Raw genomic sequence first — 12,134 nt, forward strand, 5'->3', positions numbered from 1 at the left:
TATAATAATGTTGCGTCTCTCTTTCTCATTAGTTGATTGGAAACTAATCACCTAGTTGGCCCGTGAGGTGCTAGCCTCGCTAGCTATACTTATACAGCCATGCCAAACATATTGCTATTCGCCTATCTCGGTGATATCTTTTGGAATAGATCTCACCAAGGCCTCTAGATATAGGTTTTAAGAGGATTAGTTTTGCATTTAAAAAGATTTAGTGACACAATTTGGTACTTGTTTGTCTTTCATTCAAATCTAATTATCTTAGATATATATACAAATATTGAATGAAGCTAAAAAAAAGGACACATGTGTAAACTAATTTACAATTAGATCGTTGTTCTTCGCTCTCTTTGAATTACTAACACTAGAAATACATTGTCGAAAGATATCTTCCATTAAATTTGCCCTACCGAAATATATCTTTTGGTAAATGTGAGAAACATGTGGGGATTATAATTAATTTAGGTCGAATTAGTTTGTGGTTTAGTCAATTTGACTAGTTGAGGGACCATGGTTTAGCACATGGACCGAACCCGAAACCTTGTGTAAGTTTCGCGTTCGATACTGTGTCTGACATTGATATTTTTTCCATACGTATCGGAGTTGTACCCAATGATTAAATTTTAATTTGTTAATAAAAAAATATCAGACACATTTGTGATACTTCCCTATATGTATTGAAGAAGTATTAAGTGATTAAATTTTATATTCTTTTAGTAAAAAAATAATTTTTTGGGATAATATTACAAATGATTTTTTTTATATTACTTTAAGATACGCAACTCACTTGAATTGAATTTTTTTTTTCTCATTAGTTGATTGGAAACTAATCACCTAGTTGGCCCCCTGAGGTGCTAGCCTCGCTAGCTATACTTATACAACCATGCCAAACATATTGAGATTCGCCTATCTCGATGATATCTTTTGGAATAGATCCCACCAAGGCCTCTAGATATAGGTTTTAAGAGGATTAGTTTTGCCATTTAAAAAGATTTAGTGACACAATTTGGTACTTGTTTGTCTTTCATTCAAATATAATTATCTTAAATAAATAAATAAATATATATATATATATATATATATATATATATATATATATATATATATATACAAATATTGAATGAAGCTAAAAAAAAGGACACATGTGTAAACTAATTTACAATTAGATCGTTGTTCTTCGCCTTCTTTAAATTACTAACACTAGAAAATACATTGTCGAAAGATATCTTCCATTAAATTTGCCCTACCGAAATATATCTTTTGGTAAATGTGAGAAACATGTGGGGATTATAATTAATTTAGGTAGCGAATCAGTTTGTGGTTTAGTCAATTTAACTAGTTGAGGGACCATGGTTTAGCACATGGACTGGACCCGAAACCTTGTGTAAGTTTCGCGTCCGATATTGTATCTGACACTAGGGACGGTCCTACGTTGCCCATTGTGTGGGCATGAGACCCCACTTCAATTTTATCTTGCTCAATATACCATATATATATATATATAGAGGATGTATATTATGAGAATGACAAAGTTATATGAGAATATGAGAATGAATTTTCAGCCATTTGATTAAAATGAAGGGTTGAGATTAAAAGATTCCACTAAAAACATGTTTTCATATACTTCACACAATTGTTCAATTGCACAACACACTCTCGCCGTTTCACTTTATTTCAGCAGCTATCACCATTTTTCACCATTGATGAAGCTATTATAAAGGTAACAAATTCAAAGCCTCTCCCTTAATGAATCAGGTTCATTGCTCACTGTTCTTATTATGTTTGTGACTTTTTGAATTTGGGTTTCCTTCAAAGATTCATATAGAATCCCATAAATCCCATCAACAAGTCTCTAAATCCCAAAATGATTAAAAAATCGAAATTAGATGATTGAAATTTAAGAAGAAGAAGTTGATGAAGTGTCGGGTGAGGAATTGGATATGACAACGATCGGGAGAGGAATCGTATGAAGTGAATTGTTATCACTTTCCTATTGTTTTTTTTTCAATCCTTCAACAATCGGAAACGGCAACCCATTCTCAAGCCGGCGAACTACGACGACAATAGGGAAGAAAGCCACCGGTCGGAACTAGTGGTGGAAAGGGAAGAAGAAGAAGGGTCAGATCTGGTCGTGAGAGAGTGATGAATATGGTGGGTCGTGGACTCGTGGCTATGTGGAAGAAGAATAGGAGATTTGGGTACATTGCAAAAAGAGAGGCACACGTTAATCTAAGCCATAAATTTTAATCTAAAGGCTGAAAATTCATTCTCACATTCTCATATAATTTGTCATTCTCATAATATACATCCTCTATATATATATATATATATATATATATATAGTGTGATACATATAATCTCATTTTTCTTTCTTTGAAGGAAGGTGCCCCTACCATATCACTCTTATGGTATCCTAGTTTGTTATTGTTTTTGGTTTATAACTCTCTGATTCCTAGGAAAAATGGGTCCTAGTAGTCCAGAGTTCGGCCGCGAGGTAAGTAAAGTCTGACCATGAAATTGTTCCATCCAGGAATTGAATTCGGGTTCTCCCGAAATCCATTCTTTTTGGTGAAACTCATTTATTTTTTTTGAAGAAGCTAAATTAGCCCGCCCAAATTGGCACTAGAGAGAATCGAACCCCAGACCTCAAGAGGAGCACACTCCCAGGTCCCAAGCCAATACCAATGCTTAATATTGGCTTGGTGAAACTCATTAACCACTTGAGTTCAATAACTTGGTTATCCTAGTTTGTTCTTTTCTCTTAGTTTCATATCCTTTTTAAATAAAAACATGCATAATATTTTTTACCTACGTTGAATTTATTTATTTGTTATTTTAATTAGTAAAAAATTATAGAAGTTCTAGTTAATAAACTTTTTGAGCTTTCTTATTTTTTTACATTAAAATTGATATATTATGCTTTTAATTTTAATAAATTATATTGAAGTATAAGATGGTTTGATGACTTGTAGAAGGAATATTATAAGGGTTGAAGTGATAAAGAGCTTATGAGTTCAACATATCTTCTAATAAATTTAAGAAAAATTATAAATTTATATATAAATATTGCCCCCACTATTGAAAAGTTCTGGATCCGTCACTGCCCACACTGATATTTTTTTATACGTATCGGAGTAGTATCCAATGATTAAATTTTAATTTGTTAATAAAAAAACATCAGACACGTTTGTGATACTTCCCCATATGTATTGAAGAAGTATTCAGTGATTAAATTTTATATTCTTTTAGTAAAAAAATATTTTTTGGGATAATATTACTAATGATGATTCTTTTAGTAACTCACATTGATATTTTTTTTCTTCTTTTAAATTGGTTGATGGCTAGAATTTTTTCATTTCTTAAAATGAATAAAACAAATATATAAAGTTCTAACCTCGACTCATATATTTAAAATGCAATATTCATATAAACTGAGTTATGCTCACGAGACCACTTAATCTAATAAATGAGTAATGTGAATGTGTATTTATTATCGTTTAAGATATGAATGCTTATTTTATTATTTAGTTTAGTTAAGTAGTACATATATTTTGTATTTATATATTTAATTTTAAATTTAATTTTTTACTATTATCTTTGCCTATGTGACAAAAAAAAAAAAATCTTTTGCCTATTATCAAGGACTAGTATATATATGGAATGGACGTGTTGGACAAGTGACCATGAAAGAAGAATTACTACTCCTATGAAAATCCCAAAATCACATAAACAATTCCAAAACCGGTTGTGAAAAAAAAACATGGCGGCGACGCTGGCGAAGTTTTTGCAAAGGCGATTCCTTTCAACACAATCACTCCATTTTGATCGCACCATCGTTCAAGGTATCAACTTTCTACTCTTTTCTTCTTTCCTACTAATTTAGGGTTTCGTTATTTCATACTTAATTACTTTGATTAATTAATAATAAAATCGTGATAAACCATAAGCCATTCCAGAAACCCTATTAATCAACTTTTTTTATCAATTTCAAACTTGTTATGAATAACCAAACCCTATTATCAATTTCAAAGTAGCAATATTACAGTCCAAGCATAGAATTTGTAAGTAGACTCATTTTTATCTCAATATGGGCTCGTTTGGATTTGACTTATTTTTGAGCTTATGAAGATAGCTTATGCAAATAAATAAAGTTTTATGTTAATTCATAAGTTTTCACGGACAAAAATTGTATTTTTGTAAGCTATTTTCTCATCAGCTACTTTGAAAAGCTTATAATAATGCATTAAAGTTTATTTATTCACATAAGCTGTTTTTACTAAGTATGTGACACTGCACAAAAATGGTTCAACATTGTAATATGCTAAACTGATTAAGAAGAAATTTGACAGAAGAGTTTATGGCCAAAATCTTTAGAGGAGATGATGGATTTGGCCTTGTTAGTAGCTGGATGAATACAACAGGGCGATGTTCGAGAACACCCTCTTTTATGGACACTTTCAATTGTTATCAGCCCTTTACATAATTTGCCCCCTTGCTTACACCCTCTTTACTATTGGTTGTCTATCACATTGTTTGATTCTAGACCTTGAATTGATTAACTTTCTGTTTCATTAACTGATCTGATTTAAAACACTTGTCAAAAGCGATGAAAGCTTATGCTAAACAGTTTGATTTTATTACTTGCATCTCCTAAATTGTGAAACAAACGGTGTTTCCGGAATAATTGGAGAGTAGCTATTGTTAATTACTTGAGTTGAGTCCGCTCTAAACAATCTGATGTCCTCCTCTTTATCCATATAGTTACAATTATATTTGCTTAGCTAAATATTTATCTGGGTCAAAACCAACCTTGATCATTCACACAAGAGCTTGAACTTATGCAAAAAAAGTAGAGGATTTTCTAGTAGCTTTCTTTTGCTCTCTACATTCTCATGTGTAAGTCTTGCTAATGCTCGCTAATATTTCATTTATGTGTTTATTGGCAGCTTCCTCTGGGCACAGATATGGATTTCATAAAAGGGGAATCTTGACACAGACAGATCCAAGTAAACATGTTTGTGAAGGTTTAGTAAATAATGAAGCCAGCGCCTTACAGTCTAGTGTGAAACCGGATTCCTCTGCCATAAAGTTTTCTGCTAAGTCTACTTTTAAAACATCCCCAAGACATGATCTTGCTATGGTTTTCACCTGCAAGGTCTGTGAAACGAGGTCCATCAAGACAGCTTGTCGCGAATCATATGAGAAAGGTGTAGTGATAGCAAGATGTGGGGGATGTAATAATCTCCACCTGATTGCAGATCACCGGGGATGGTTTGGCGAACCAGGAACTGTTGAGGACTTCCTTGCTGCTCGTGGAGAAGAAGTTAAAAGCGGGTCAGTTGATACACTGAATCTTACATTGGAAGATTTAGCTGGAACACAAGCTTGAAATGTACAATTTGACCAAATATATATGCTGCATTAGGGTATCATTGAGATAATGGAAGGGTGAGGGAATGTAACAATTGTTGGTGTTTTCAAACTCAGACTTTTATTACTATCTTTTGATTATTGCAAATAATAAAAAGTGTTACATTTAATGTGATGTTACCTTTAATTATTTTTGGTGCATAGTGAGATATTTGTCACATTCAAATATATAGGCTGGAAGGAATGTTTTGGATAGAGCATATATATTGTGTATCATGGCTGCACTTATATTATGGAATTTTCTTGAATCATTATATTATATCATTTGTGTAGAATGTCTTTGCCTCTTTGGCACAAGGGAGAATGCTGATACCAGATCAGGTTCTACAATCATGGAAGTTAGTTTAGTGTACTGAGCTTTCCATTGTTATCTCATATCTAACCATTGTTGAAAATGATGTTGCAAAGTTCAAGGATAATTTTGCAATTAAAATTTCACTTCTGTAATGTGCATAATAAAGTAATAATCCCTTTGGGTTCATCATATATTATTATTTTTTTGAATAATCTTAAAAGGGCGTTATGGAAATTAAACTATGAAAATATTGGATTCATGGTCTCATACTGAAAATAATAGTATATTATTCTATTATAAAAAGAAAAAATAGTATATTATTCTAGGCTTTTGCATAATTTTTTTCTTTCTGCAGTACACATTGTTTTTGGTTTTAGTTTTTACAAACAAAGTCATAGTCGATTTAAATGTTAAAAAGTTGGGAATTTGTGTTTTTGCTTATTTTTTATGTATTTAACCTTAATATTTGATTCATGTTGATATAATAAAATCGTACAAAGTAAAATTTATGAGAAAATAGAACATGTATCAACATTGTAAAATAATTTTATATTGCCATTCAATACCGACTATGTACTCGGCCAAAACATCCTATTATACCTCACTTTAATGGTATGATTTGGAGAAATAACTTATTTCTGTTGAACGTCTGTGTAAAAATATTTGACACCGACAGGGACGGATCCAAGAATTTATAAAACGGAGGGCCGAAATAATTAAATAATAATAATTATAATAGTACTTAAATATATGCTTAATAAAAAATAAAAAATACATTATATTGTTTATCTAAATTGTACACGATAATGTTCTATATCATAAAATTCATCAACAACTGAACCGTATTAATTAGTTTGAAATTCATTTTCCATCTTATTTCTCAACCTATTTTTCACAATCTTCGTATAGCAAGAAAATAATTTTTCACTTATAGCAAACAATCAAAATTAACTTAATTGAATTTGGATTTTTTTTTTGGTGAAGAATTGAATTTGGACTTTAATAGTGTATAATATATATTATCAAAATATTTTAAAGTAAATTGTTACAATTACTATATTGTAGGTGCATGTTTTGCACCAAACGGTCGTTACTAATCTTTTACCACGTCTCTCAAATATCAATTTATGTAGTATGTATCAAGAACAAGTATATTATGAAGAAAAAAAATATGACAAGAGGGGGGGGGGGGCTCAACCCCTACTTGCCTCCCTTATGTCCGTCCCTGACACCGACGTAGCTTGTCCATTAAACTTAACATTTATTTCATACCCAAAAAATACAAATCTAGTGTACATTTTTCAAAAGGATTTGAATCGTTTGAGATAATTTAAATTTAATTTTAATTGCTCATTTCACCGAATTTGAAAAATACTAAAAAAAATAAAAATCGAAGAGTTAACATAAGATTTAATTGTCAAGTAAATAAATAAATAAATTATAAGTGTTCGATCACAAACATGTTTTTTTTTACTAAAAATAATGAAATAATAAATATTAAATATGTTTGTTTTCCTGTCTTATTTTCTTTTAACCTGTTTTTGCTATTTCTTTAGCTCTATCTTATTTTGTGTTTTAGTATCTTTGCCGTGGACGTATTTCAATCAAAGAAACACAAAACTTGGTGATGCTGTGAGAAACAAAACAACAGAGTAAACCAAAAGCAAACTACTTTGTACTTTGAAGTAATAACAGAAAGAAGAAAATGGCTTCTTACACTTCTTCTTCTGCAATTTCATCATCTTCTCTTCGCATAACAAATTCAATGCCCATAAAGGGTCTTCTCTCCTTCCCTCCCACTCCATCTCCTCTCCTTTCTTTCCACAAAGCCTCTACCTTTATTTCTTTGCGTGCTTCCAATAAGCCACTCACCAAGTCTTTTCAAGGTTTTATAATCTCTCTCTCTCTCTCTCTCTCTCTCTCTCTCTCTCTCTATCATTTATTTATGTTTTCTGCTTCAAGGTTTAGTCTTTTCATTTATTTTTGTGTGTTAGATTCAATAAGCCTAGCCCAGTGATTATTTATTTTTCTTGTTGTCACTTTATTAATTCATCTACTTTAGGAGGAGTGTTTGATGGTAAATGTTAACCAAGTTATTGGAAATTAGTTTTGTTATATAACCAAGTTAATGGGATAAGTTAAAGAAAGAGGGTGTATGTTAGGGATTTTTCTTATTATATTTTCTGCTGGAATCTCTTTTCTTTTACATTTTTATTAAATGGGTAGGTTTATAATGATTTTATTATGATTAGTTTCATTTTGACCATAATTTGGGTGATTGTCTACCATATGGATGATGGCTATGAAGCACGGACACAGATACCGGACACGATACTCACACTGGCACATCGAAACTAGGAATATGTTGATAAAATTGAATTTATTGTAACCACTATGTATGTGTCTTGTCCGTGTCGGCCAATTGACATACCTTCAATCTAAAATATCATTGCTGAATATGTTGATGGGCACTTTAGCTATCACAATAGTTTTGCTTTAAATTTCACATTTCATGATGTGTTAGCGCTAATTAAGGTAGGATAGTCAAAAAGAGCTTTGCTTTGGTAACTTGTGCTATTGATATATATCTGTTGAGAATTTGATGACACATTTTTATGGTTATTACCTTCTTTATGTTGTCAGTGAGAGCAGTGGCGACTCCTACAGAATCTGTAGCGGGGTTTGATGACATGGTTGCTGGGACTGAGAGGAAATATTACATGCTAGGTGGGAAAGGAGGGGTAGGGAAGACAAGTTGTGCCGCTTCACTTGCTGTTAAATTTGCAAATAATGGACACCCGACTCTTGTGGTTTCCACTGATCCAGCTCATTCTTTGAGCGATTCTTTTGCTCAGGTTAATTATACAATTTCTAGTTACGATGTTGCTTATGAGCTAGCTGATTCAAGTTTCGGTTGTATGTGTGCTCTGCATAACACAAGTTTTTCATATTTTACAATAGGATTTGACAGGAGGAGCATTGGTTCAGGTGGATGGACCTGATTATCCACTTTTCGCTCTTGAAGTAAGCTGGCATTGTTGTAAAATAGATATGTTATACTTAATGATATGATTGTTATTTTTGTGAACTATATGATTACCATTTAATGATGCATTTCTCCTATCTTATGTATTTTCTTACTTTTGTAGTTCCTTACTTTCTTTACAGATAAACCCTGAAAAAGCTAGGGATGATTTTCGAGATGCAGCTAAACAAAATGGTGGAAGTACTGGAGTAAAAGATTTCATGGATGGCATGGGTCTTGGAATGATAGTAGACCAGGTAAAGCTTATTTATTGAGATGTCTAGTTATTTATTTGTTGCAACAGGATATTTTATGCTGTGAATTTTAAAGGTTGACGAGTCCTTTAAATTTTGATGTTTTCTGTTGGAATTTTAGTTCTTCTATAAGTTAGCAACTTTCCATCATATAGGCATCTACATATCATTAACAAATAATCGGCTGTATAGACATATTTGAAATGTAACCGGTTGTATAGACATATTTGAAATGTAATTCTGCTTCTTTATAAGCTTCATCCTCTAAGTAGTGTTGTTTCATTCTTTGGTTGCAAAAGTTAGGAGAGCTAAAACTGGGAGAGTTACTGGATACACCTCCTCCTGGACTGGATGAAGCTATTGCGATTTCCAAGGCATGCACTTTTTTATGCTTTATGGTGATTTATCTATTTGCTAATTATCCGTGCAATAAATCCTTTTTTGCTCTACTAAATTTAAAACCTTCTTGCCAGGTTATGCAATTTCTTGAATCACAGGAATATAAAATGTTCACTCGAGTTGTATTTGATACTGCCCCTACAGTGAGTAAAATGGAAATAGATATATTTCACGTCAGCTTTGTTTTTGGACATTATCTGATATAGAATTTACACATTTTCCTGAACAGGGTCATACATTACGTTTATTGTCCTTGCCTGATTTCTTGGATGCATCAATTGGGAAGATACTAAAAGTAAGACTGTTAATTTTTATAAACGAAAACAACACACACATATCCATATCCATATTCCTTAACACAATTGATTTGCTTCTTTTTCAAGTCATTTGATTATACTAAATACTGGACTTAATATCCTATGTAACACCTGAGGTTTTCTTTCTAACATGATCATGTTTCTGGAGCTATAAGCATTAGATACAATTTCCCAGCCAAAAAGTCAGTTTTGAAATTGCTATTTCTCCTATGAAAATGTTTGTCAAATTGTGTTGGAAATTGTTACATTTCTATTTTTCCTCCAACTTCAGTTGTTTTTGTTGGAAATAAAAAACTACGCACTCGCTTTCATCACTCATCGGTTAGTTGATTCATTACATGGCATCGGAGCCTCTATATTATATGGTCTGTGCATTGTCCATGCTTCCAGAATTCAAGTCCAAAGGACTTGTGTTAGAAATAAAAACCAGTTATGTGCTTCAACTCAACAACTTAACCTTTCATCATAGTTTGTTCTTAACCATTTATGTTCTTGCAATGCTTCAAATGTATTTAATCTCCCCTCTACTGAGTGAACAATTAGGACAGTACAAAATTTATGCTTCTGAGTTCCATTGTTAGAGCAATCCTTTATGGTTGTTTGATACCAATTATTCTGCTGCAGCTAAGACAAAAGATAGCTTCTGCTACCTCTGCAATTAAATCCGTGTTTGGGCAAGAAAAAAATCCTCAAGATGCGGTAAGATTCATATTCATGGGCTACTGTTGCATTTAGTTTCATCTTAACATACTTACCTTTTGTCATATCTTGATGTTACAGGCTGATAAATTGGAGAAACTTAGGGAGAGGATGATAAAAGTGCGTGACCTTTTTCGTGACACTGATGCGACAGAATTTGTTATTGTTACAATCCCAACGGTATGACCTAGAAATATGTTCCGCAACTGATTAATGATTGAATAACTGCTGCATATAATTATAAACTGACTTATAATTTAGTTTAGTGTCACCAACCCTTGAGAATGATTTAAGGACGAAAATAATGAGTCTTCGAGGGGAATAAAAAATTGATGAATGAAACCAAGCTAGATTATAGGAGTTCAGTTAAGCACAAAAAGAACGAGACTTAGTGTGAATGGAAGAAATGGAGTAAGAAGGCATAAATGGAAGTGAAACTAACCTTATTGCGACATCTACTTCAATATAATAGAAAACAATGTCATTGTTCAATTCATGTAGCCAATCTCACCTAGTGTGAAAAGGTTTATTTTCCATTGTTGTACTTTACCAACTAAATGACGGATAACTTACTTATGTAGTTCATAAACTTCATATTCATTGTATTGGAAAGAGGGGGGTAGCTAAGTAATCATTTAAATTTGTCTTGAATCCTTAAGGTGATGGCGGTTAATGAGTCATCTAGATTGAGCGCCTCCTTGAAGAAGGAAAATGTTCCTGTGAAGAGACTTATTGTCAATCAGATTCTTCCACCATCCGCATCTGATTGCAAGTTTTGTGCTGTGAAAAGAAAGGTACTTTAACTGTTTGCTATTATTCTATTGTTTAAGCTGAACAGTGAACTATATTCTACTTTAACTGTTTGCAATCCAATTAATAAAACAATGTGACTAAATGAGACAACTGATATATTATATAAGCATATGTCAAACAAGAATATGCACTTAATGAAATCTTACCACAAACAAACTTTTCAGGATCAAACGCGTGCTCTTGATGTGATTCGGAGCGATCCAGAACTCTCTAGCTTATCGATGATCCAAGCACCACTTGTTGATGTTGAAATAAGAGGTGTTCCTGCTCTCAAATTTCTAGGTGACATTATCTGGAAATGACTCATTACAGTTTTTCAAGTAATGATTAGGTAATATGTTCTTTTAGCTTTTAAGTGGATCATTCATAGCACTATTTCAGTGTAATTTACTCTATTAAGTTTACTATAGTAGTACTATTTAACTTTGAAGTCATTGCAATAATTTTTTTTTTTTTGACAAACTTTGAAATCATTGCAATAATTTACAGCCAAAATATACTTAGAATCAGATCATATCTTACTTAGATTTAGCCAAAATTAAAATTTCTTCTTTTCTGTACTGAAGTTGGCAGTTTTGTGAAGAAGAAGAAAGAACACATAACTTGAGCACATGACATCAAGGCTTATCAGATTTATACAGTCAAGTGGTAGCTGCTGGAAGAACCAAAAAGTTTATTTTATTTTATTTTTTATTTTATTTCTTATATACATTTCACAGAGAAAAGAAACTTAACTAGTTACTGTATATTCCCTGATCCACTAGCTTGTATTTGAAACTATTTTTTTAGCTCTTCATTTTAGCTTTTGCTTGTTTTTCTTTTATATCCCATATATGAAAATGTAAGTTTTCACTGTATATTGCGAACCATATTTTTCTCTTTTGGTTGAATGACATAATATGGAA

At 32.1% G+C, this 12,134-nt stretch overlaps 2 protein-coding genes across 2 annotated transcripts; both read left to right on the top strand.

Annotated features, from left to right (window-relative positions):
* The first annotated feature begins 3,665 nt into the window (after window positions 1-3,665).
* On the top strand, window positions 3,666-5,537 carry LOC123919648 (DNL-type zinc finger protein). The gene is made up of 2 exons (XM_045971623.1): window positions 3,666-3,839; window positions 4,944-5,537. The coding sequence occupies exons 1-2, from the start codon at window positions 3,758-3,760 to the stop codon at window positions 5,384-5,386; spliced, it is 525 nt and encodes a 174-aa protein (XP_045827579.1). The 5' UTR covers window positions 3,666-3,757; the 3' UTR covers window positions 5,387-5,537.
* A 1,717-nt stretch (window positions 5,538-7,254) lies between these two features.
* On the top strand, window positions 7,255-12,122 carry LOC123919673 (ATPase GET3B). The gene is made up of 12 exons (XM_045971646.1): window positions 7,255-7,608; window positions 8,366-8,577; window positions 8,684-8,746; window positions 8,891-9,004; window positions 9,301-9,375; window positions 9,475-9,543; window positions 9,630-9,695; window positions 10,342-10,416; window positions 10,498-10,596; window positions 11,076-11,210; window positions 11,394-11,560; window positions 11,796-12,122. Exons 1-11 carry the CDS (start codon window positions 7,428-7,430, stop codon window positions 11,529-11,531), a joined length of 1,227 nt encoding a protein of 408 aa, XP_045827602.1. The 5' UTR covers window positions 7,255-7,427; the 3' UTR covers window positions 11,532-11,560; window positions 11,796-12,122.
* Window positions 12,123-12,134: the final 12 nt, after the last annotated feature.

Source organism: Trifolium pratense, linkage group LG1, assembly GCF_020283565.1.
Source record: "Trifolium pratense cultivar HEN17-A07 linkage group LG1, ARS_RC_1.1, whole genome shotgun sequence".
NCBI lineage: Eukaryota > Viridiplantae > Streptophyta > Magnoliopsida > Fabales > Fabaceae > Trifolium > Trifolium pratense.